Source organism: Neoarius graeffei, chromosome 15, assembly GCF_027579695.1.
Source record: "Neoarius graeffei isolate fNeoGra1 chromosome 15, fNeoGra1.pri, whole genome shotgun sequence".
NCBI lineage: Eukaryota > Metazoa > Chordata > Actinopteri > Siluriformes > Ariidae > Neoarius > Neoarius graeffei.
In genome coordinates this window covers 71,773,501-71,801,500 of record NC_083583.1, presented here as the reverse complement: position 1 = coordinate 71,801,500, position 28,000 = coordinate 71,773,501, and the positions used below count along the sequence as shown (strand labels likewise).

Genomic DNA, 28,000 nt, shown 5'->3' with positions numbered 1-28,000 from the left:
CCAGTTACAGATATGTAATATTGGATCATTTTCCTCAATAAATAAATGGCCAAGTATAATATTTTTGTCTCATTTGTTTAACTGGGTTCTCTTTATCTACTTTTAGGACTTGTGTGAAAATCTGATGATGTTTTAGGTCATATTTATGAAGAAATATGGAGAATTCTAAAGGGTTCTCAAACTTTCAAGCACCATTGTAAAAAGCTAATTCATTCTTCCTAGTGTCTAATTTGCACCCTAAAATTGAATAAAATGGTTAAAATATACTGTTTTGCCCAATTTCCGAAGGTTTGTTTACATCTCACTTATGCGCACTTCACCGCCAGGGGACCGTCATCATGATGTCATTTAAGCCAAACAGACTGGGAGCGGCTCTGTGTTTACTTGGGAACCAAGCACAAGTGTACGGACTTTGGTCGTGAGAGGTTGTGTAAAATGTCTGAAAGCGATAGCGATTTTGAAGTAAGAACTCTCCAAATTAAATATTGAGAGGTGAAGCCATATATGTATGAACCTATGGCTGTTGCGAAGCAATAGGCGAGCGTGGCTTACTGGTTTGACCATGCGGCCTCAAAATCGGACAGGGACTTGGCCGACTCTGATCACGGTGACGCTGGACCTCAACAAGACTCTCGCCCAAGTGATTTATCCTGATAGTTGTGATAAATTCCTACTTTCGTTGTAATACTAAATAAGAGCTCTTTTGAAGAATAATTAAACCGCCTTCCCTAGTGGATATAGAGAACGATTACTTGACAGTGCACCAGTAGGCCACATTAGCCTGCCATCATACTGTTTATAGCCTACTCTAAGCGAGGAAATATCCCTTTTATCTCATTTCCGCAATGATTGTACAGGATCCCTCAGGATTCTTGACTTGTCAGTTGCAAGCAAAGGTAAAAATGTTTACCTCCAATCTTCTCCTTTTTGGCTTGAGCGTTGCTGCTCCGTTTCTTCTTTGACTGCTTGATTTTGTTTCATGCACTCAATCCACTCTCTTTTCCTCTTCTCCTTTTCTGGCAAAAGCCAACCCTCTGGCTTCACACGCCCAATCCACTCTCTCCGCCTTGTCTCTGCTTCCTGAAAAAAAAAAAAACCTCTGGCTTCACACACACAATCCACTCTCTCTGCCTCATCTCTTTCAGAAAAAGCCAACTCTCTGGCTTCACATGCACAATCCGCTCTCTCCGCCTCGTCTCCGCTTCCTGAAAAAAAAAAAAAACCTCTGGCTTCACACACACAATCCATTCTCTCTGCCTCGTCTCCTCTTTCAGAAAAAGCCAACCCTCTCGCTCTGCCTCTTCTCCTTTTTCGGAAAAAGCCAACCCACTCTCTCTGCCTCTTCTCCTCTCTCGGAAAAAGGTAAAAACTTCTTCCTGAATCGGTCCCGATTTTACAGTTCACTGCACAACAATAAGGCATGGTTTTTCTTTAGAAATTCCCGAACGCACGTCTGCGCTCAAGCCAAACGGCAATGGAAGTAAACGGAAGTGGACTCAACTCAAGCGGTTTGTTTGGCTTAAATGACGTCATGCGCCGAGTGGTCACGAAAATAGCCGACAGAAATTCGCCATGATCCGCGCTAACTTATTTTAATTATTACTTATTAACAATACTTCTTGGGACCAGAAGAAAATTACAGAGGATTTTTTAACACCGTTTCAAATGTGCGTAAAATTAAAACCGTTGCCTCTGAGCTTTAAGTAAATATTAACTTGGCACAGGGTAATAAAAAGACATTCTTTTCTTCACAGGCAACATTCTGTCAATCCAGTTTCTCAAAGATTAGTACCCAGATAAACAAAAAGTGCAAAGTAACAACGTATTGCCAGCTGTCATTTGGATAAAAGTAACAATTAGAACGAGATAACGTAGGCAAGGGCGTAGGTTTGGTATTAACATCGCTGGGGACATAAACCCAATGCCGACTTCAGATCAACATTAGAGGGTCACAGTTTTTTGGTCCGTTGTGTTCCACCAAAAGAGTCTCCATCATCTCTCCAAAGTCCAGACTTTTAAAATTTGAAGTTCAGAACTGTAGTAATTCAATAATAATAATAATAATAATATGCAATTCATTTAATTAATTCCAAATCTTGCATGTGGTGATTAACTCATTCTACCAATTTGCAAATGTGTTTTACAAGTGAATAACGCATTGACTGTCGGGAGGGAGTATGTTCCTTTCCCTCATAAATGGAAGTAAAACACATCCGGAGCCTTAAACACTGCGTTCCATGAGGCTGGCAGGGGGAGTCGGCTCTCTTCTGTGGGATCTTTAACTAGTTTTAGAATGCTAGTTTAAGCTGATATGTGATTGCTCTAATGGTAAAACAGGACGAGGGCTCGAGAACTTTGACACATTGAAAGGTTACAATTTTACTTGGCAACAGAATGTATCTGAATTCTGATTGGTGGTTGTTATATTATTGCCCTTTTGTTGTCGTCTTGAGCCCAGAGCGGAGAGGGGAGGGAGAGGAGGTAGTGACAGGGCTCTACAGAGAAGTTTTTAGCCTACCGCTTTCAAATGAACCCCCTCAAAAACCAATCAGTTCAGCGTATTTATGTACTTGGTAAGTGACGTTTTCAAAATAGAGGCGGGAATAACCAAAATTTTCTGATCAAGAAGGCGGAGGCTGTTATGCTTATTACGTGAAAATGTTTTATTTGATTAAAAGGTGTCTGGGCCACAATGTCCACATCACCATCGAGTTGGTTGTTTACATGCATCATGTTACACGAACCTGGTCAGGGCTCTCTGCAGGTCTTAACTGAAGCACTTCAAATTAAGGGTTAGCGGGCTGCTAAAGTTTGCAGGCACTTCACAAGCAAGACTAGGTGCAATATTAGCACAATTTGACATGATTTAATGTCTTTGTGACCTTAATGAACACCAGTTGTTGTCGGTATCAAGTCGGATTGTTATTTACATGCCACACGAACATAAACAGTCATATTCGTATGTTGTCGTTTTTACACACTGAATATGAACTGTTGTTAACTGATCCATTTTACAAGCTAATCTAATGTTACATTCCTCAAGGACAGTTTGCTAGTTAGCAGCTGGTCACTGCACTGCAACCGCACTTGCTAATTGACACGGTAGCCAAACTTGTTTGCTGTTTTCATGACCATGCCCCCAGAGTGAATATTCATGAGCAAATTGTGTGGTGTTTCGCCCAGTGGAAACCTACAGTAACCATTTGTGTACTGTGCACGGAGCGTGATTTTATTTTACTTTTTTCCCCCCTTCAATCACAAATATTGGTAGGGACATGTCAGCCGTCGTTTGATATTGTTAGGGACACGTCCATACCCAATTCTACGCCTATGGTCTGTACAATGGAGCAACGTGTTGTCTTTTCCCCATTCAGTGGATACCCTGGCTGGATAACTGTTGCATGCTGGGAGGCCCCGCCTCTGACAGAGAGCCGTGTGAGACGACAGAAAACAGCATGGCTGCTTTAGCAAGAGTCATGGCATCAGAGTAGTCACAGGCTTGTGACAGGGCCAAGCCAACATCTTCCTGGAACGCCAACTCGGGGATCTCAGCCAACAACTTGTCTTTCAGCCAGGTGGAGTTAACATCAGCTGCCACAGTCCCCAGCTGTTCTAGATGCTGCTTGTACAGGTTGACCATGTCTGCAAGCCTGAAGATTGCAGGACTTCCAAAGCTGGATTTGGTCTCCACTATGTAGGTCACTAGTTCTGAAAATGCCAGTGGGTAGGCATTATCTGTCTTGGTGTCACATTTGCTTCTGCTTTTCAGATTTTTTTTAGGTGGGCTCGCTGTCTGTTGTGCAGGGCTATCAAACATGCAGGATGAGCTCCTGTGCTATGACACATCTCACTCCTGCCAGAAGTCTTCCATCATTTAGAGTTTTGGCGCATTCATTCACTCTTTTGTTAAGATGAATGGTCATGACCTGACTCATCTTTGAAGCTGATTCTTCTTTTTCATACATGAGACTCTTGAACCACACAACTGGTCCTTCACAGCTTAGTATGCCTTAGTACGACAGGGCTCGAGCTCTTCTTTTTCTTGCCCTATCCAGTTTGGTGGTGTTGAACAGATATTGGCAGCTCTGGTGGCACTGTGCTTTTTGTGCACATGGATAGTGTGTAGATGGTGATTTCAGGTTATCACCATTCTTATCCTCTTGGCAGATACAGCATTTGCTCCAGTCAGTTCCCCATTTAAATGTCCCTGGAGCTGAACTTTCCATCTCATTGTGTAATGATAGATCAATAATACAAGGCTGAGGGGTTATCCTTTTACCACATGCACATTCAGATATGGGATAGAACTAGGTTTGAACATAAGTAATGGCCTACACCTAGCCCGATCATTCATCCAGTGCCATTTAAGTCCTATGCAATATGTATACCTTCCAGGTAACTACATGCAAAATCATGTAGAGCTCCTGTTACCCTTGGCTTGGCTCTCCCATGCTGACGCACCCTACTACTAGCTAAATGTTATGGGGCTTTATAGTAGATAGCGTTTGGGACACTATACTACTAGTTACCACTAATAGTTATTACTACTATAGGTACTACTACATTCTTGGTACTACTATTATAGTAAGTAATACTATTGTTGCAGTGAAGACGACAGTACTATTTAAAGCAATAATAAATGCAGCAGGTGATAAACATTTTATTAAGTAGCGTTTTAATGTTTAGCTAGCCCTGAACCCCATGCTGGGTTCCACAGCAGTGCAATGTCACCAGTGTGCCCTGGCTGTGCCTCGACGTCCACTCTATTAATTGGTCGCTCTCCTCTTCTCCGGTGAGTGTGCATCCATTATTCGGTGCTCTTCATGATCATACTTAAGGTGTCCACATAGATGCTGACTTTGTGCACAATTGGTTGGAGCAGGACATACTCAATCACACACAGAGACCCTCTGTGCACAAGCAACTTTTTGGAGCCATAGGTGAGAGTTGGGTATGTAGTGAGGACCAGAGCCAGAGGTCCATCCCGGGGATGTGGCTGACTGCTGAAACAAAGGTACTACCTCTACTACTGTACCCTACACCCCAAACATGCATGTTATTACTAGAGGTCTGTTAGTTGGTTATTCTAAGCCCATGTCCAGAATATGGCGAAGGGAAGCTTCTGAGTAATCCGGGATTTCAAAATTCGGATTCTGTGTCATCAAAAATGTATGAATCAATGCCAGAATCATCCACATCGGGCAAGTCAGTGCGAAATTATGACACAGTAATCTTTTTGCACTGGACATGGCAGCCATCTTGGAAAATGGCCAACCTTTTGAAATTAGTGTGGCCTGTGGGCTTCTTTTTTTTTAAATAAATAAATAATGCCTAAGGAAAATTTGTACCAAATTTGGTGCTTATCACTATTTTTGAAAGAATCCCCTGAAATATCCTGTTATCTGCTGCACTAAGTCTGATTTGCACATACAAGCAAGCGTGTAATAAGGTGTTAAGTAAAAATTCTTTAATGTGCTCATTCAGTAACTCAAGCCATAAAAGTTGCATTTTGCAGCATTTATAATGCTGGGACTCCCATGAGCATTTCTAATGGTAGTTAGGGTACACAATAAAATGGCCGCTATTTTGCAGTTTTCTGCAGGTATGTTTACACGGTTAGCATTTAGCTACCATCATAAAACTTGATCATCTCTCTTCTCTTTGTTTGGCAACTTGCAGTGATGTTTAATGCTATTTATATGAGTAGCTAGAATGGTCAGTGCTGTTTAGGAGCATTGTTTTTAAAGTACCTAGTCACATACTATACTAATCTTTAAATTGTGTTGTCGTCTTGTTTATGCTGTCTTATTCATTTTTGATAATTAAAATGTGCCGTTACATCAAAAGATAGTTACATGACACTATAAATCTCCATAAGCATGCATTTGAACTGTGATTCCGTTGTTTTAATTTAATACACATGTATATATTGTGTGTGTGTGTGTGTATAAAAATATAAAGTGTGTGTTCTCACACAAGATGGAAGCATGATCCCATTAATGTGGATAGTCTGTTGGATCCAAGCACTTTGTCTTGATATTATTATTATTATTATTATAGATTGAAAACATTAGAAGAAAGCACAACTACCTACCTTTCATCATGGAATTACTGAAGACTCTTGCTGAATATCAGCAGCTGATTCCATTAGTTGAAAAGGTAAGTTTGAAAACCATTGATGCAGAAGGTTAGAGCTGGGTGACATGAGGAAAGTGCAATATAATGATCCTCAAAGATTTGTACGATACAGGGTATGCATCGTAATATAAAATGTACTGCTAGCAATATAGCCATACTGCACAATTATTTTATAAATAATTCCTTTGTTTTATTATTAATAAATAAATGCATACTTTTTTAATAATAAAAATAACCTTTTTTTAATCATTTTAATGGATAGTATAAATTAAGATTTTAAATGTTTACCAAATTTTAACATTATATCAGTTGTAATTTTCTTCATCTCTGTGATGTTGGTGCAGATGAAATGGTAGAAGAATTTTATGCTAATATGGTAACATGATAGCAAAAATATTAGCTAATTTTTCAGAGCAGGGAGTGTGGGCTTGATTTATTGTGGAATACATTTCAAACTAGTCAACTTTGTTGTGCAAAGGTGAATGTGGTGTTTGATGCACAGAAGCATCAGATCGAGAGCCTTGCATTGACACTACAATTTGATATTCAGTGCACCATGATGCTGAAGAAATCACATCAAGTTATGTAGAGGCCTAGAAGAGCGCCTGCATATACACTTCACATGGTATAAACATTTTTACTATATATACATGAAGTTCTGAAAATTCTTAGCGTTCCCTGACCTGAAGTTTCCTCATGTTCTCTTCACCCTGAATCAAGTTCTAGCATTTTGTCTGCTTACCCCCAAAAGTGCAAACATTAAATGGAGAAAATTGTACTTCATTCCAGTTCCATTGAAAAGACCACCAAATTATAAATATGACCATAAAATCTGTAGCACCACATTTAAGTACGCATATGCAAAAAGAGTCCTTGTCATCCATTAGTTTCCATCTCGTCCTGTCTTCAGCATCTTATGGTCACACAAACCGCCTGCATGTCCTCTCTCACCACATCCATTAACCTCTTTGGCCTTCCTCTTTTCCTTTTGATTGGCAGCTCCATTTTCAGCATCCGTCTCCCAATGCACTCTGCATCTCTCCTCTGCACATGTCCAAACCAACTCGATCTTCTCTCTTTTGCTTTGTCTCTAAAATGTCCAACCTGAGCTGTCCCTCTAATATACTTCATTCCTAATCCTGTCCATCTTCATTGCTCCCAATGTAAATCTTAGCATCTTTTATTTCTGACTCCAGCTCTACCTCCAGTCTATATCACATGGCTGGTCTCACTACCATCTTGTACACATTCCCTTTCACTCTTGCTGGTACCCTTCTTTTGCAAATCACTCCTGACATTCTTCCCCACCTGTTCCACCCTGCCTGCGCTCTTTTCACCTCTCTTCTGCACTCCCCGTTACTCTGAACAGTTGACATCAAGTATTTAAACCCATCTGGTCCCCCACCCAAAAAACAAACAAAAAAAAAAAAGGCAGATGAGCCAGTCTGACTCTGGAACAATTGACCGTTTTGTGACTGTTTTGAAGACTCTTATTACCCGATACCCCTGGAAGGCCTGCCACCTTTCCCTCATCATATGAAATCTTTAATGTCCACTCAAGTCCCTCATTTGAAAAACATGGGACTCTTGGGTTCTGTCATGGTAAATAGTTATTTTGATAGAGATGTTTTGACTTCATTATTGTGAAATAAATTGTGTGTGAGATGAGAGACTTGGGATACCATTTGAAATTTTTAAACCAACAATGGTCAAAAAAAGGCACTTGTTCAGGGGGAAAACAAAATATTAATTTGGTCTCCAGTGAAGGGGAGGGGCAAAGATTTTGTTAACGGAGTGTTTTTAGAATTAAATAACAAGGAACTCCTAGCGAATTATTGATGTATAAACCAAAGCAGGCTTCAGACGATGAACAGTGTCTATTGTTATCTATAACCGAAGGCCATTCCACAGACCATGGAAATATTGCTGGGTCATAGTTTAAGTACATCTTTTTCCCACCAAAGAAATGTAAGCTACAAATATTTGTCCATTTCAATTCAGTACGAAGGTTTTCGTTGCAGATTAAACTTATCCATTTCTTTCTTCTCCCTGACTGGCAGCTGATAAAAGCTCAAATTAGGTGTTCCCTTTGTTGTGGAGACACAGTAAGGCACACAGCAATTCACTTTAGGCATGGTTAAAACCAGCCAGACAGAACAATGCAGTGTTTAACAAAGTCGAAAGTAAATAATATAGAGGAGCTGACCCTGGGTATCGCCCATAATACATTGCAGTAAACAAGCGATGACGTAGTTATGGGTTAGGGTCATTTGTTTGAGCCCATAATGTCATTGTCTTTTAATTTGTGTATACAGTGGTAAGAAACAGGCTACATTAAATACAATGATATTGTAGGTTCAACAAATTTACCTCATTTATCAACCTGGCTACTAATATTTCTAGCAGGTTATCATCCCCTTGTCCTTTCCTTCTCAAGTTATGGTTTTGGCCTAACTATAACCACTCATTCAAGGGCGTAGGTTTGGTCTCAGCTTTGGTAGGGACAATACCAATCCCCACCACCACCACCAATCCTCTGCCGAACTACTTACTTAACCACCCATACTATTACATGCACAAGTAGAGCATAATACATATGATATGACATAATGCTGAACAATTTAACGCTTTATTTACTATTTCTAATGACAAACACTGCAAATGGTACGTAAAGTTCAAGTACAGTTGAACAAACAAATAGTGACATAGAGCTGATAAAACAAAATTGCACCCGAAATGAATAATCTATTCTATACATAATTACATTCAAACATTCCAAACAGATGCCTCCGTCTGTCATTCACAGACACAAACTGTTGGCCTAGATCTTCAAGATCTATTAGGTCAAGTTCCGTTTGATGCACATGGCATACACTTACATTGTTAAGGTGCTGCTGTGTCATGGTACAGTATATCTTAACCAGTTTTTTAGCCTTTTCAGTGCACTAAAGCTTCGTTCAGCTGAGGCCATAGGGACAACCAACAAGAGCTTAACAAGCTTCTCAACCTCATCAAACAAGCCTCTTACTTCACTATGCATTCCTCTCAGGATATCTGCAGCTTCTCCAGTTGACATGAATGTATGCTTTGAGTGAAACATTGAAAGCTGAACCCTCAAATTCTCCCTATCCATCTCTGGATACTCCCCAATCACATCACTCATTTTCCCTGTGAGGAGCACATTCTCAACTTGCTTGAGTTTCTCTATGTCTGGTTGGTTAAATCAATCCTTAAATTGAATGTCCAAACTGTCCAACACCTTGAAAAATTCAATTCTGTAGTATTCCTCTGGTGTCTCTGACTTATGGTGACTAGCCCCACCAGGAAATCTTTTGGGGGGGGTTTCTTTGGTGAGGGATTTCAATTGGTTCAATTCCCAGAGTATCAACCATTAACACTGCCTTCTCAAACAACTCTGTAAACTTCTCACTCCTTTTGTCTTGAAGAGTTGAGCTTACATAGCCAACAGCAGTCTGCATACCTCCAATTGTTTGGGAGCGGTTTTGTAGAGACCTGCTTAAACACACTAGCCCTCAGAGCACCTCTGTGGCTAGAAGCAGTCCAAGAACTGTCTTGCCCTTCCGAAAGCGTTCTAGGAGACCATTGGCCCTAGTGCCGGCGTCGGAACTAACTGCAGCCATTTCCTCCAGACTGGTCAAGACAGCCTCATACTGACTAAGTACTATTTGAACAGCTTGACCACGTACAGTCCACCTAGTTGGACACAGAGGTTTTACAGTTTTGGTATGCCCTTCTGACAGTGTCTGATCAGCCAATATCCCTTTGAACTTCCCTGACTGGTTGCTCAGTGTTCCAAGTTCATGGACCCACTGTAATGCATCATGAAGTAAGGGAGAGGCACTGCATGCACACTGTGTAATAAGATTGACACAGTGTGCTCCACAGTGCACATAAAGCAAGTGGCTGTTTCTTCTTAAGCAATGCCTGTGCCCCAGAGAACCTTCCTGCCATATTGGCTGCTCCATCATAAGTTTGACCTCGCAAGCCTGAGATAGGAAGGTATAGTCTCAGCAGCACATCAAGCGCTACCATGGCCATTTGCTCACCAGTTGTCCCTGGTATCTCTCATAATCCAACAAATACTTCCTGTGGGATTTAGGTCTTTCTCCACATACCTTAAGCATATTGAAACCTGCTCTTTGCCCTGTATATCCCGAGTGCTATCCATTATAATCGAAAACTGAACTACTAGGAGGGACCTAATTGTTGAGGCAATTTCTCTCACAATTGTGTTGCCAAACAAAGTTAAGTATTCATTTTGGCACTGTGGACTGACATAATCATGGCAACGAGTAAGCAAAGAGGTCAGAATCAGGTCATCTTTTGCCTTAAATTTGAGAAGATGGTACAAATTCCCTTGATTCACATCATGTCCTCGAAAAGCAAGTCCCTGCCTTGCAGAATACCTCACACATCCCACGATTTCTGTAAGACAGTGCCTTGCCTCCTCCTGTGTTTTGGCCACTGCACTTGATAACTGGGTATGAACTGGAGTCTGTTCCAGTGCATCGACAGTGACAGCATGATGGTGTGCTTTTACTTGCTTGATGGCGATTAAAGCTGTCAGTGGCATTTTTCCAGTTACCAAAACCATTTAAGCAAAATGCAGGGTCATTCTTTTATTCCAGAGTGGTCTTTTTGATTGTGAATGTCTTGCACACTCAAAACAAAACTTTTTGTAGTGTGGGACTATAATGCAGCCATGGATAGCGATTATACCACTTTGCCTGAAACCATAGCTTCTTGTTTGGCAGTTGCTGTACTGCAATGAATTTTGGATCAGGCTGGTATGGTTTACTCCCCATGTCCAGGACACTGCTACACTGACTTGCTTGAGAGTCTCTGTCACTCTCACTGACTGTCTCCTAGAGAGCAAACAAAACTTAACCTGCTCTGTATTCACAGTAGCAAGATTTTATAAAGAGTAACACTAACAACGAAGTAGATTGACTAAAATAATTTGGAATGCATAGTATCTCCCATGGGCAGCACGGTGGTGTAGTGGTTAGCGCTGTCGCCTCACAGCAAGAAGGTCCTGGTTGGAGCCCCGTGGCCGGCGAGGGCCTTTCTGTGCGGAGTTTGCATGTTCTCCCCGTGTCCGCGTGGGTTTCCTCCGGGTGCTCCGGTTTCCCCCACAGTCCAAAGACATGCAGGTTAGGTTAACTGGTGACTCTAAATTGACCGTAGGTGTGAATGTGAGTGTGAATGGTTGTCTGTGTCTATGTGTCAGCCCTGTGATGACCTGGCGACTTGTCCAGGGTGTACCCCGCCTTTCGCCCGTAGTCAACTGGGATAGGCTCCAGCTTGCCTGCGACCCTGTAGAACAGGATAAAGCGGCTAGAGATAATGAGATGAGATGAGTATCTCCCATCACAGAATCAAAATCTCACCTGGAGCCCTGCAGTTTCAGCCACTTCTGACTCTACCTGTCCTATAGTATCTTCACAGGATGTCTGAGCATCCTATGTTTAAAAAAAAAAAAAAAATATATATATATATATATATATATATATATATATATATATATATATATATATATATATATATATATATATAAAAAATATATATATATATATATATATATATATATATATATATATATATATAAAATATATATATATATATATATATATATATATATAAATAAAACTGAATAAATTGCAGACCTATCTTGGGATACATAGTTCTATGTATTACACCTACATTTATTTCACATCAATTTGAAATATTAAGGAAATAAGCTGACATTTTCTGCTAGCCTATTCAAAATGCATCACAACCAAAACACAGTCCTAATTTTCCAAAGATCCTTCCGTTTCATTGCTAATCCTTTGATGCTTCTAAATGCCTTAACATTCAGACCTCACCTGAAGCCCTCCAGCTTCTTCTCTCTCAACCTGCTCTAGATCCTTTGTACTGGATTTCTGAGTTTCCTATGTGATCAAATCATGTGTTAATGAAAATTAACCAGAAACCTAACATTAGTAGGAATACACCTTTTATCATGCAAATTTATTTGGCCTAAGCTACTAATAAAACAACCAAAATTATGGCATGACTTGACATGACTATATTAATATGACATGATGACATCCTCACCTCAAGCACTGATTCCTCATTAATCTGTTCTAAGTTTGCATTGGCCTTATGCTGTCTTTCCTGTACACAAATGATTCATTAATTAGCTTTCATAGTGTCAGCTTTAATAGTAGCATTAGTAACAGGCTACACTAACTTTAGCCTACCAATTTCTACAGCAAAACAGGAGATGGTTAACATTTTGGCATGAATTGCATGGTTAATATTATTGCCCCTTGTCATTAATATGTAGGCTACGTTAGCAGTCTCTCAATTTTCCACAGTAGAAAGACTGGTGGTAGCCTAGCCTATAACATTTTGTAATGATAGGTTTGCGTCGTGTTGTAGGCTATAGCTAAATAATGTCAACCTGTTCTGGGCACTACTTACTCTCTGTGTTGAAATAGCTCCGTATATCTTTTTTTCTTTTTTGGTGGCATTGTCTAGGTTATCTACAAAGCAGATAATCAGACAAAATGAGTTTGAATACCAAGGTAACAGTAATGTTAAGTTGTACACTTTTCTGAAGACGTACAGTAGCAGGCTATCACAGACGACTTACGTTATCAGCACAACACACGGACCTGTGGTCTCTTCGTCGTTACCACCACTAGAAGCGCTTTGTTTACTTCCATGTGAGGAGAACGTGAGCCTGCAGACACTCTGTTTCAGCCAATGAAATTGCAGCATGGATAACCTGTCACTCTGGCACGTCGAAAAAACTAGTGACTAAGATTATAGCCTACTATTGAGTTCGCAAAAAATGTGAATAAATTCATATTTTGTTATATAAAAATAAAATGCTAAATATTGGTAGGGACTATTTTGCCATCCTAAAATATTGGTTGTGACATGTCCCTGTGGTCCATATGCAAACCTACGCCCTTGCACTCATTGCTGATCATCTCAGCACTAATAGGAGTCAGATGGGCAGACACATTGGTGTATCTAAATCGATCATCATGTTCAGCTGCCAACTTTACAATGTCTTTTAGCAATTTTCCAATGCATACTGTTCCCTGTTCAAATTTTCATATCTCCCTCTGATGGTGACCTTTTGCTCTGTGATTGAAGCGAGTTTTAAAAAGGTGTGGGTTGTTTTTGTTTTTTTAAATAGAAAATGCATATTTCTCTTTGCAATAATTAGGTAAGATATTAGCACACAGTTTACTCTAAGGACTAGCGGAACACAAGCAAAAAACCTCATTCTCGGCCTCTTCGAGTATACGGTGTGAAGTGTTTGACATTTTTAATGTAGTCACACACTAGAGGGCATCAGAGACATTTTGGCATCAATTTTCAACTGTAGTCATGTTGTCCTCCATATACATGGTCTAAAACCTAGGCATTTGGCCTTTCAACTAACTTCCAGAACATTTACACCCAAAGTGTCTTTGAAGTGAGACTGAATTAATTATTTGTTGTTGTTTTTTCTTTCATCAGGCTAAAGAAAAGCAAAGTGCCAAAAAGATTCAAGAAGCAAAGTAGCAACCAACACGCTTTCCAGTACTTTGTGTAATTTTCCACAATCTCTCAATGTACTTTTGCCATCTGTAATAATTAATAATAATATTAATAATAATAATGACACCGAGATGCTGAATTCAAGTGTGGTGCTTGCTGTGATGTTCATAAGACTTCATGTTTGCATGCGGAAAGATGTTTAAATAAACCTGTCTTATTTTCATATAATTGCCAGAACTAGTGTGGTTTGATTGTTTGTTTTTATTTTCATCAAGGGTTGGTATTTCATCAAATGAGCTAACTCTTATTTCAACAAGCCTGGGAATTTTTTGTCAATTTGGGGTACACAAAGGTCATTTTAATCTCTGCTCAGTTACTGTGGCTTTTGGACAAACCTGCTCTGCTTAAGCAGTTCTATTGAAAAAGCCACATGGTGTCATGATTCCAACAAACTAAGATATTTGAAACAATGGGTATGGGAAATTATAATTTCCAGTGTGTGTATAAAAAAAAAAAAAAATTCAGGAACATGTTATGACTTGATTTGGAGTGAGCTGTGGGGATTTGTGTGCCTTTGGAAATAAGAGCATTAGTGAGGTTGTCCACTGATGTTGGACAAGGGGGCCTGGGGTGCAGTTGGCGTGCCGGGTTCATCCCAAAGGTGTCCAGTAGGGTTGAGGTCGGGGCTCTCTGAAGGACACTCAATGACTTCTGTGTGTGGGTTTCCTCTGGGTGTTCTGGTCATGTGGGTCCCACAGTTCTAAGACATGCAACTTTGGCAAACCATGTCTTCAAGGAGCTCACTTTGTACACAGGAGCATTGTCATGCTGGAACAGGGTTGTGCTTTCAACTTTGGGGAAGAACCACATATGGACGTTATGGTCAGGTGTCCACATATTTTTGGCCACATAGTGGATGTTACTGACACAATACAATGTTCAAAACTGACAGGTGTCCTAAATGGAAACTCCAGAACATAAAAAAGGGTGGTAGTACTGTCAAAAAGGAGGTGTGCTGAGTCTTCAAGTAAAAACCTTCCCTTGCCACTTGTTTCATTCATTTATTTTACCAATTATTAGAAATATTGACGATGGATTGTGTTAACATTTTGAAATGTTACTGGGAGTTACATTCAGAGAAGAGTGTTTGTTTTAAATTAATATTGTGTTTTTGTTGTTTTCACGATCACCACATGCTTGCATGAGTGTAGTTCAGCAATAAAAATGGTCAAATTTCCCCATCCATTTATTTCTACTAAACAAACTTTGGTTGCATCTGAAATCACAACGGTGTCAGGGATGGCACTTGGGATTTTTTTTTTGTTCTGGGTCCAGGGACCTACATGACTGGCCAAATTGGGACCCTGGCTTTTTTTTTTCTTAAATATTTTATATATTTATATTAAACAGTCAGAGAAAAAAAGAAGATATAACGTGCACACAATATTGAATTATATTTTGCCGTACAGTTGCAGTGAGTGGCCACGATCTTGCCATTTTTTTTTTTTTTTCCACTGACAGTCCAGAGTTAAAGGTTTTTTGGTAAATTTTTGCAAGTGGTTAACCTGGAATAGAAAATGGAGGACTTTCACTGATATCACAGATTTTTGTTTTTCTTGCAGCATCTGCCGTATTGCTGGGCACACAAAGAAACAGCCATGACTGTTAATAATGAAAATCAAGAGGATTGCAGTCAGTACAATCTCTCTGAAGCAATTAAAGGTTTATTTTATACCATCAGATCGCATTACATCCAAAAGCTAAAACATGCAGGCATCAGGAATTCATATAGTTTACCCACAAATGTATGTATTCTGCTCTTTCTCTCTGTATATGCGTGCACGTGCTCACCACTTCAGATGGGTTTAAATGCAGATGAGGAATTTTGCTGTGCTTGAATTTACATGTGACAAAAATAAAGGCTTCTTTTACTACTTAATTTACCCACGAATGTATTTATTCCACTTGAAGTGTTCAGCAAACCAGCTACTGTATTTGGGACACTACGACATCCTGTTTAGTATTTGGGATTTTTAAATACGCTGGAGATGCTAAAGGCTTTACAAAAGTGTAGACGCTGACCAATATTTCAAGGCAGGTTTTGTGCTGGAATATTATGGGAAATTCCTGATAAAGAAAAATGCCTTATGGCAAAGGTAAGCTCAAACATGGACTTCTAATAGTAATAAACAAGCCAGAGCCTAGATCTAGCAAATTTTATGGTGTTTGGCCTCATCTACATTATCAGTACATAAACATGCTGCTCGTCTTGCCAAGCATTACGTCGCGTAAAATGCATTGCATCCAAAGCCCACATCCAGATATACATTTTAATGTTACACAGAGCTTTCACACTAACCTGATATAAAATGTTCTCCATACACGTGGGAATATTTTTATCATCTATTTAACTGCGGCTTTCCATTTTTGTTGTCTTTCTGGCTACACCGGGAAGCGGTGAAAAGTTAAACCAGGCTTTTCTCCACATCTGTTTGTCCAAAAGCACTACATCTCTCTGGCATTGTTCTTTTAGATGTACTAGTGCATCTCAAAAAATTAGAATACCATGAAAAAGTTCCTTTTTTCATAATTTAATTCAAAAAGGTAAACTTTCATATATTCTATATTCATTACATGTAAAGTGAAATATTTAAAGCCTTTTTTGTTTTAATTTTGATGATTATGGCTTATAGCTCATGAAAATCAGAAATCCAGTATCTTAAATTATTAGAATATTCCCTAAGATCAATCAAAAAAAGGATTTACAATACATAAATCTCCAACTTCTGAAAAATATATTCATTTATACACTCAATACTTGGTTGGGGCTCCTTTACCATGAATTACTGTGTCAATGCAGTGTGGCATGGAGGTGATCAGTCTTTGGCACTGCTGAGGTGTTATTGAAGCCCAGGTTGCTTTGATAATGGCCTTCAGCGTATCTGTATTTTTGGGTCGGGTGTTTCTCATCTTCCCCTTGACAATACCGCATAGATTCTCTATGGGGTTCAGGTCAGGCAAGTTGGCTGGCCAATCAAACAGTAATATCATGGTCAGCAAACCATTTGGTAGTAGTCCTGGCACTGTGGGTAGGTGCTAAGTCCTGCTGGAAAAGGAAATCAGCATCTCCAAAAAGCTCATCAGCAGATGGAAGCATGAAGTGCTCTAAAATCTCCTGGTAGATGGCTGTGTTGACTTTGGACTTGATAAAATACAGTGGACCAACACCAGCAGATGACATAGCACCCCAAATCATCACAGACTGTGGAAACTTCACACTGGGCTTCAAACACCTTGGATTCTGTGCCTCTCCACTCTTCCTCCAGACTCTAGAACCGTGATTTCCAAATTAAATGCAAAATGTACTTTCATCTGAAAAGAGGACTTTGGACCACTGAGCAACAGTCCATTTCTTTCTCTCCTTAGCCCAGATAAGACACTTCTGACATTGTCTTTGGCTCAGGAGTAGCTTGATATTAGGGATGCGAAAGTTGTATCCCCTTTCTTGAAGATGTCTGTTCGTGATGGGTCTTGATACGCTGACACCAGCCTCAGTCCACTCCTTGTGAAGCTCTCCCAAGTTCTTGAATCAACTTTTCTTGACAATCCTCTCAAGACTGCGGCCATCCCTGTTGCTTGTGCACCTTTTCCAGCCACCCTTTTCAGCAATGACCTTTTGTGGCTTACCTTCCTTGTGGAGGGCATCAGTGATCATCTTCTGGACAACAGTCAAGTCAGCAGTCTTCCCCATGATTGTGGTTGTGTGTACTGAACTAGACCGAGAGATACACTGTGTTCATACTGTTTTACTCAAACTCGAAATGAAATATTCTAATATTTTGAGATGTTTTTTTTAATGTTTTTGTACTGTATGCCATACTGATTAAAATAGAAAAATGCTTGAAACAGTTTGTGTAATGAGTCTATAATATATAACATTTTCACTTTCTTAAATAACTGATGGAAAATATTGAGCTTTTTCACAATATTCTAATTTTTTGAGATGCACTAGTAACTTCAAGTTTATCTGTACATGTACTGACTGGGCTTACAATCACTCGTGTACACTTGTACCAGTCATTGTCCAACACCAAGCTCACTAGGCAACATGGCCGCATAAACAAATCCGCAGTTGCGATGAGGTCATGTGAAGGCGACCACAATGTTGTGACGTTTTTGTTCTGTTCACTTTTGCTTTGTTTGTTAAACAACATAATCCTAATGGATTTGCCAAGGCAATCGGGAAAAATTTAAGTAGGATGCATTAAAATTCTGAGCACGCTTTTGTTTTAACTTTTTTTTGGGGGGGGGTAATTTTTATACATAAAAATACATGATTTCTGCATTAAAGTGATCCCTGTGTACTATTCTAGACACTTAAGTACGAACAGGAACTGGATTTCCCCATTAATGCTTGAATTGTAAAACCTCTGTCACCATTCAAACCTACTAAAAGCTCTGTTTTTGGTATTAGCTTTTTGGATTTTCTAGATTATTGAACAATTTGAATGGAAAGTCAGAGATTGCAAAATCTGATCGGAAAGCACAATCAGGCCAACAGCAGAAAGTTTTAAAGTCAAACAAAACCCAAAAATAAACCGCATTTGCTGATCATGGTAAGTGCACTGATGTGCCCCCCACATTTATATTAAAAATAAAACTTTATAACAATTTATCCATTTTAAAAGTTCTTATATTGCTAAACATAGGGCTTATCGGGCTGCAGCCATTTGCCCTTGCACTGGATATCTGCTTGTGACGAAACCGGATCACTAGTTTACCTTAGTAATGCAGCCATCAAATAAAGGCTTCTAATTCTTAAAAAAAAAAGAATCCCCGTGTGCCCCTGTGTGTGTGTGTGTGTGTGTTTTCACTGCTTCTGATGGGTTAAATGCAGAGAAAGAGCTTCATTGTGCTGTAATGTACAACTCTGGAAAAAAAATTAAGAGACCACTTCAATTTTTTCTTAAATCAGCATCTCTATGTACTGTATGGCAGCCATTTCATTCCAGTGTCTGTGCTGGAATTCCAACACAAGCACACACTATTTTACTGAATGAGTTTCTGATTAGTTGATCACCTGAACAAAATCTTATTTAATGAGAGTATTTAAAAAAAAAAAACGCTGTGGTCATCACTAGCCTCTTGCAATAAAACCAGTTTAGATAGCAAAAACAGTGCTAGTAGTACCTTAAATTGAATTGGAATACAAAAATGATCGATTCATCATGCCAAAAGATTCAAAAAGAAAAGTTTTGAATGAGAAAAATAAGGGCTCAATTCTGGCTTTACTGGCAGAGGGATACAGTGAGCGTCCAGTTGCTTCCATCCTCAAAATTTCAAAGACAGCAGTTCATCAGAACAAGGTCAAGCACCAGACACTGGGGACAACACGGTTACAGACTGGCAGAGGGCGAAAATGACTCTCCAGTGAGTGGGATGATGATCAACTCCTTCAAATGTCACTCAACAACTGTAGGATTACCATCAAGTGACCTACAAAAAGAGTGGCAAATGGCAGCTGGGGTTATGTGCATGGCAAGGACAATTTGAAACGGGCTCCTCTGGGTGAGGTTGAAGTCATGAAAAGCTACATAAAAAAAGCTCTTCATCAATGAGAAGCAAAGTAGAGCCAGGCTGAGGTTTGCTAAAGACCATACGGATTGGAGCATAGAGGACTGGAGTAAGGTCATCATCTCTGATATGTCCAGTTTTCAGCTTTTCCATCACTTGGTTGTCTAATGGTTAGACGGAGACCTGGAAAGGCCTACAAGCCATAGTGTCTCGGCACCCATTGTGAAATTTGGTGGTGGATTGGCGATGATCTGGGGGTGCTTCAGCAAGGCTGCAATGGGGTAGATTTTTGTTTGTGAAAGACACATGAATCAAGCCATGTACAAGGTTATCCTAGAAGAAAACTCTCTTCCTTCTGCTCTGACAATCTTCCATAACTCTGAGGATTGAGTTTTCCAGCAGGACAATCAAGATGTGGTTGGAGGACCACAAGATCAAGACCCTGTCATGGCCAGCCCAATCTCCAGACCTGAACCCCAATGAAAACCCCTGAAATGTGGTCAAGAGGAAGATGGATGGTCACAAACAAAGCTGAGCTGATTGAATTTTTGTGCCAGGAGTGGCATATAATCACCCAAAAGCAATGTGGAAAAACTGGTGGAGAGCATACCAAGATGCATGAAAGCTGTGATTAAATGTCAGGGTTATTCCACAAAATATTGATTTCTGAACTCATCCTAAGTTCAAACATTAGTATTGTGTCCGTCGTCATCATCATTTGTATGAACCGACCAGGAGTCACAGTGGGAGGTTGGGGTGAGCGAGCCAGTTGATGGTGGGGCCATCAAGAGTCTTTAGCACCGGGGTTCCTTTGGGGGCACCGAAGACAGGACAGGGTTCGAGTAGGTGGCTCACAGTTTGGGGGGCGCCACAGGAGCATTTCTCAGAAGCTGCCACGCCAGTGGTGTGGAGGAAGGCCTGAGTTTTTCCCCAACCTGTGCGAAGACGGTTCAGCCTAACCCAGGCAGGGCATGGGAGGGAGTGCCCAGCAGGTTTAATGGAGGGCTCAGGGGTGCAATTGTGCAAGGTGGAATTAGCACCCTCTCATTCCTTGCGCCACTGATCTATGACCCAGTTGGGGGTGAGGGGGGTGCTGTTCTCAAGCTCTGCAGCATGTACAGCAAAGTGCTTACAGTTAAGGCGCGGTTGAGTATTAACTTCATTGATGTTTGACACCAGGCTGCCCGGGATACGGGATTTCTCCACAAGTTTGAAAACCAGGTGGTTCCTTCGGATGCTGGCAGTCGGGATGCCTGCAACAACACCTGAACCCACCAAATAATAGTATTGTGTTGCTGAAAATTGAATATGATCTTGATTTCTATGCATTATTCAAAATCTGAAAACACTTCATCTTTTTTGTTATTTTGACCGGTTGTCATTTTTTGTAATTAAATGCTCTAAGTGACAATATTTTTATGTGGAATTTGGGGGAAACGTTGTCAGTAGTTTATGGAATAAAGCAAAAATGTTAATGTTCCTCAAATATGTACCTATACATAGTAAAACCAGAGAAACTGATAATTTTGCAGTGGCCTCTTAATTTTTTTCAGAGCTGTACATGTGACAAAGGCTTTTAATTTGTTTGACACTCAGGCATCTTTAAGGTTGTTTACAACAATTTAGAAGCAATGCATCCACTAGATTTCAGCCTCGATAAATCATGTATTGTGTAAGTGACGTCACAATCTCGGATTCTCTCCCATAATTTATATTCAGAGCGTGATATTTTAACTTCAGAGAGTAAAATGGCAAAGCCCAGAGGCAGTGTTTCTTTCAAAATAAAATCTGGACATGGTATACAGGTGCAACTATGAACAAGTCACCACTCAAACATGTCTTGTATGGATATTATCTGTCAGTATAAAGGAGTTTATTAATTTTTATTTATTTATTTAATTATTTTTTGGGGGGTGGTTGCCTTTGAAAGACAGAGCTTTTGTGGTGGGAAATAAATCAGTAAAACATGCCAAATGCAGTCTGGTTACAATTTATAGCATGTTTTATTGATTGGTAAAAGAAAATGAATACCTGACTGACAACTAACATGCTGGCCCTTCCACCCACATGATCATATTATTTTATATGAAGAAATTAACATAATTGATTATCTTGGATGGGGAAAAACAGTTTAATAAAAAAAAATGACAGCTGAACAAGATATTAGATACTAGCTAACTCTAGATCAGGGTTTCACACACTGATTCTGCCTGGCCCTCATCAGAATTTTGTGAGAACCTCAAGAGTAGTAATTGAAATCTGTATTGTTTTGTATTTGTTTGTTTGTTTGTTCGTACTTAGTTTAACCATCAACTGATATAAAAAATATAGCTTCTGAGATTTAAAAAAATGTTTATAGAAAAAAACTATTAATGCAAATACACATTATTATTATTATTATTATTATTATTATTATTATTATAAAAGGAATGCATTCATTAAACAAGTGTGGGGGGGGTTTTTGTTTGTTTTTTAGGGGGGAAAAAAATCACATTTATTGCATACCAGCTGCTGTGATGAGAAACAGGAATTGCGATGATGCATTTTCTTTGTGAAAGCTATTTGCTTTCACAAAGAAAGTATACTGTTGCTACACTATAAGCACAAATATGGAGTTTGCTGCAAAAGAAACATAGATCAGAATTTACAAGGTATAATTTTATCTAATTATTAACATATTTAAAGAAAACATTTTCAGTAGAACTCTCAAAGGTATTTTATGGTAGCGTTATTAATAAGAAAAGATCCTTCAGTGGTAGAGGGTCTGCTCTTACTGCTGTCTGATATCCACTTGAAAAGCATGAGTGCATCATCTTCTACTACTTCTTTTGGCTGCTCCCATTAGGGGTCACCACAGCGGCTCATAATGAGCCACATAGGTTTTACACCAGAAGCCCTTCTTGACACAACCCTCCCCAAAGTATCTGGGCTTTGGACTGGCACTAAGTATGCACTGACTTGTGCAAACCCCAGTGGCTGGGTATTTTACCTAATCTGCATGTCTTAGAACTGTGGGGGAAACCCACACAGACACAGGGAGAACATGCTGCATTCCAGGAACACTCCACAAGACCTACTGTTTTGGAGATGTTCTGACCCAAGTGTCTCGCTATCTCGATTGGGTCTTTGTCAAAGTCGCACAGATCCTTACATTTTCCCATTTTTTTAATGCCTCCAATACATCAACTTTGAGAACTGACTGTTCTCTTGCTGTTTAATATTTCCCATTCATTGACTGGTGCCACTGAAATGAGATGATTCATGTTATTCACTTCAGCTGTCAGTGGGTTTAATGTTATGGCTGATCGGTAAAAACATTCAACCTGCACTTTGTTAAATTTACACTATTTGCACTTCTGGTAGATGCTAAACTGCATTTCATTGCTGGGTCCCTGTACTCTGTAGTGACAATTAAAATCTATCTATCAATCTATCTGTCTTTCTGTCTATGTATTTTTCAAAATTCTCCATAAATGTTCAAAGTGATCTTTCCAAAATGCTGCTCATGCGATGTCACATGGCACTGTAACACATTTGGAGGAAAATGCCATTCACGCTTTTTCATATGCATGAGCTCACATACGTGTGTGTGTGTATGTATGTATATATATATATATATATATATATATATATATATATATATATATATATATATAGTGGTGTGAAAGTGTTTGCCCCCTTCCTGATTTCTTATTTTTTTGCATGTTTGTCACACTTAAATGTTTCAGATCATCAAACAAATTTAAATATTAGACAAAGATAGCACAAGTAAACACAAAATGCAGTTTTTAAATGAAGATTTTTATTATTAAGGGAAAAAAAATCCAAACCTACATGACCCTGTGTGAAAAAGTGATTGCCCCCTAAACCTAATAACTGGTTGGGCCACCCTTAGCAGTGTTCATGACTCTACCATAAGAAAGAGACTGGGCAAAAATGGCCTGCATGGCAGAGTTCCAAGATGAAAACCACTGCTGAGCAAAAAGAACATAAAGGCTTGTCTCAGTTTTGCCAGAAAACATCTTGATGATCCCCAAGACTTTTGGGAAAATACTCTGTGGCCTGACGAAATAAAAGTTGAACTTTTTGGAAGCTGTATGTCCCATTACATCTGGCGTAAAAGTAACACAGCTTTTCAGAAAAGGAACATTGTCCTAACAGTAAAATATAGTGGTGGCAGTGTGATGGTCTGGGGCTGTTTTGCTGCTTCAGGACCTGGAAGACTTGCTGTGGTAAATGGAACCATGAATTCTGCTGTCTACCAAAAAATCCTGAAGGAGAATGTCCGGCCATCTGTTCGTGACCTCAAGCTGAAGCACACTTGGGTTCTGCAGCAGGACAATGATCCAAAACACACCAGCAAGTCCACCTCTGAATGGCTTAAGAAAAACAAAATGAAGACTTTGGAGAGGCCTAGTCAAAGTCCTGACCTGAATCCGATTGAGATGCTGTGGCATGACCTTAAAAAGGCGGTTCATGCTCGAAAACCCTCCAGTGTGGCTGAATTACAACAATTCTGCAAAGATGAGTGGGCCAAAATTCCTCCATAGTGCTGTAAAAGACTCATTGCCAGTTATCGCAAACGCTTGATTGCAGTTATTGCTGCTAAGGGTGGCCCAACCAGTTATTAGGTTTAGGGGGCAATCACTTTTTCACACAGGGTCATGTAGGTTCGGATTTTTTTTCCCTTAATAATAAAAACCTTCATTCATAAACTGCATTTTATGTTTACTTGTGTTATATTTTATCTAATATTTAAATTTGTTTGATGATCTGAAACATTTAAGTATGACAAACATGCAAAAAAAATAAGAAATCAGGAAGGGGGCAAACACTTTTTCACACCACTGTGTGTGTGTGTGTTTTATATACACACGCACACATACAAACAACCCCAATTCCAAAAAAGTTGGGACGCTGTGTAAACTGGAAATAAAAACATAATATAATAATTTGCAAATCATGGAAACCCTATATTTCACTGAAAATAGTACAAAGACAACATATCATGTTGAAACTGAGAAATGTTATTGTTTTTTGAAAAATATATTCTCATTTTGAATTTGATCTCTCTTTCTCTCTCTCATATACATACACACAGTCATGGCCAAAAGTTTTGAGACTGACACAGATTTTGGTTTTCACAAAGTTTGCTGCTTCGGTGTTTTTAGATCTTTTTGTCGGATGTTTATATGGTATGCTGAAGTACAATTATAAGCATTTCATAAATTTCAAATGTTTTTATTGACAAATCCATCAAGTTTATGCAAAGAGTCAATATTTACAGTGCTGACCCTTCTTTTTCAAGACTCCTGCAATTAGCCCTAGCATGCTGAATATCAGTTTCTGGGCCAAATCCTGACTGATGCCAACCCATTCTTACATAATCAGTGCTTGGAATTTATCAAAATTTTGGGGTTTTTATTTGGCCACCCACTTTTTGAGGATTGACCACAGGTTTTCGATGGGATTAAGATCTGGGGAGTTTCCTGGACATGGACCCAAAATTTCAATGTTTTGTTCCCTGAGTCACTTAGTTATCACTTTTGCCTTGTCACATGGTGCTCCATCATGCTGAAAAGCATTGTTCATTATCAAATTTCTCCTGGATCGTTGGGAGAAGTTGCTCTTGGAGGATGTTTTGATACCATTCTTTATTCATGGCAGTGTTCTTAGGCAAAATTGTGAGTGAGCGCACTCCCTTGGATGAGAAGCAACCCCACACATGAATAGTCTCAGGATACTTTACTGTTGGCATGACACAGGACTCATGGTAGCGCTCACCTTTTCTTCTAGGGACAATCGTTTTTCCAGATGTCCCAAACAGTCTGAAGGGGGCTTCATCAGAGAAAATAACTTTATCTCAGTCCTCTGCAGTCTGCAAAAAGTCCTGCAAAAAGTTATTTTTTCTGATGAAGCCCCCTTCAGAGAACTAGTGGAGAGTTCCAGGTATTTATCCTCTAGTGGACCAAAAGCAACCCTAAGGAGAGTTATTGAGGTCACATGGGTCGTTGACCCTCTCAGTCATCCTGTAGGTTGTTAGGGTCACTGGAGGCCAGGTGTGAACGGTGTTAGCAGCCTATAGGGTCATTAGGGTGATCTGTGGGTCATTGGCTCTCTCTGCCATCATGTGAATCACTCAGTGCGTTTACATGCGCATCCAAATTGAGCTACTGTCGGTAATCGAGCTAAGGGTCCCAGCAGGGGTGCCAGAGAAATCCAATCCTACATGCACACAAGGAAATCGAGCTATTGTGTGAGGTACATTGTGCACCCGAGCCACAGGTGGCGCTACACGCCCCATCGTGTTGGTACACTTCCCGTTGTCGTCATGAAGAAGAGCTATTCAAGAGTATAAACAAAGTTATCAGTTCCGTGTTCACAAGAAGAACGACGACGAGGACAGCAACATATATATATATATATATATATATATATATATATATATATTAAACTCCTTAAGCCGAATGAGCATGAACTCTATCTCCTCATTGCTCCAGAAGTGCACGTTTCTACTACTGTTGTCATGCCGACCGAGGCTGTTGTGTTTCCCGCTTGTGATCTCGTCACTCGTCACTTCCGGAAGGGGCAATGCTGAAGTATGTAGCTTGACTATGTAGCTCGATAGGGTTTACATGCACTAAGTAGTTCGGCTACAATCACATAATCTAGGTCGCGTAGCTCAATTACGAGAAATCCAGTTCGGTTCGATTTCAGCCGAGCTAAGGTGTTTCCATGGCATTTAGAACTTCGATTTCAGTCGAGCTATGGTAGAAATTCGATTTTCTCTATGTGCATGTAAACGCACTGACTGAAGTCAGCTGAGTCTTGGTGTGGATTTGTATTCAGTTTTCTTGGAAGTGTGCCAAGAACTGCATTCTCAGCTGACTTCAATGACTCCCATGATGGCAGAGAGAGCCAACAACCCACAGATCACCCTAACAACCCTCAAGGCTACTAACACAGTTCACACCTGACCTCCAGTGACCCTGCAGGATCCTACAGGATGACTGAGAGGGTCAATGACCCATGTGACCTCAATGACTCTCCTTAGGGTTGCTTTTGGTCCACTAGAGGATAAATACCTGGAACTCCCCACTAGTCAGACAGAACTGAAGAAGACTTTTGGATGAGAGGTGAAACATCTTCAAGGATTTCAAACCAGTTGCCTTCTTCACTACCTACAGTTTACGATGTTCTGGATGACTGAGAACCTTCACAGACATATTTCCATGCACTTTGGGTTGTTTTTCTATAATTTTTCTTTTATCAGTGTCTCTACGCAAGAGGAAAAATATATGAACTTTCAATGTCATCTCATGCTTCCCTTTCTACTTCCAAGACGTGTTATTTTGGAATGCAGAAATATTAATACTTCCTAAAATAAAATACACTCTTACTCTTATCTGTATTTTTACTTGCTCTATTGGCAGATTTTTTTTCACTTATTATGAGAATAGAACAGCTGAAATCTATTTTGTATCTAATATTTTTTATTATGAGATTATTATAAATCAAATATAAGATTGTTCAGCCTGTTTAGGTCCTTTTACTCATTTCTTATTCTATTGGCAGATGATTTTGTTTCTTTCTAGAAATAATTGTTTTAAGTTAAAAAAAATTATCTGGCAGAAGAACAAGATTGTGTATCAAGCTTTAAATGAGTAAAATGTGCAGAAAAAGGTTTAAAAATCATTTAGTTTAGTGTACACTACATAAGGATTACATAATCCTAGAATAGGTAATATTAGATAAATGTGGCTATATTTATGATATCACTTGTTAAGATCTAATTATTTTGCAGTGTAGAGTAATATGCATAAAAATGCTTAAAGATGGTCAAAATAGCTGCTAACAGAACAAGACTAATTCAGGCTTGAACTTAAACAGAATCGCATGTTTGGTTTATTGTAATTTTATAATAGGAAATATGACACAAATTTGGTTATAGCACAACCTAAAACTCAGCGCTCCTAAATCATCAAAATGTAGCTATTAGCTCTCAATTTTTCTCTGGTTTAATCACTCTGAAGCAATAAAAAGAGCTCTATTTTATTAAGGATTTGATATTATCTAAAATTCCTCGTTATGAGATTATTATATAACATGGAAGACCATTAATCCTTCTCTAGACCTATTCCTAATTTCAAGCTTAAAATTGTCATTCTATTTGCTGATCATTTGCTAGCAATAAACACTTAAAGGTCATAGGCAAGGGTTGGCGGTGGAACGTAGAATATCAACTTTATTGTCTAGAAGAACGACCCAAAAAGCGAATTCAATCTTCCTGGTGTCTAATTTGCACCCTAACATTGAATAAAATGGTTAAAATATACTGGTTTGCGCAAATTCCGAAGGTTTGTTTACATCTCACTTGCGCGCACTTTTACTGCCAGGGGACAGTTGTCATGATGTCATTCAAGGCAAACAGACTGAGAGCAGTTCTGTGTTTACTTGCGAACCAAGCACACATGTACAGACTTTTGTTATGAGAGGTTGTATAAAATGTCTGAAAGCGATACCGATTTTGAAGTAGGAACTCTCCAAATTAAATATCAAGAGGTGAAACCATATGCAGTGGTCAAGTTGTAAAATCAAACCAGGGGGGATGGTGAAATTTTTAGTCGCGTGTCGACCCATCGGTCGGTCCGTCGGTGGAAAACTGGTTTGCTTTTAGGAGAGTTTGCACACAACGTAGGTCTGTGGACCTTGTTCATTTACCAGA

The 28,000-nt window shown here is 39.4% G+C and overlaps 1 protein-coding gene across 1 annotated transcript in view; it reads left to right on the top strand.

The window, feature by feature from the left end:
- The window catches only part of uchl5 (ubiquitin carboxyl-terminal hydrolase L5), a 70,269-nt gene extending 56,331 nt beyond the window's left edge, over positions 1-13,938 (top strand). The window contains exons 10-11 of the mRNA XM_060941828.1: positions 6,061-6,159; positions 13,681-13,938. Coding sequence (XP_060797811.1) covers positions 6,061-6,159; positions 13,681-13,725 — 144 coding nt within the window. The 3' untranslated portion in view covers positions 13,726-13,938. The remainder of the gene's footprint in view (positions 1-6,060; positions 6,160-13,680) is intronic.
- The last annotated feature ends 14,062 nt before the right edge of the window (positions 13,939-28,000 follow it).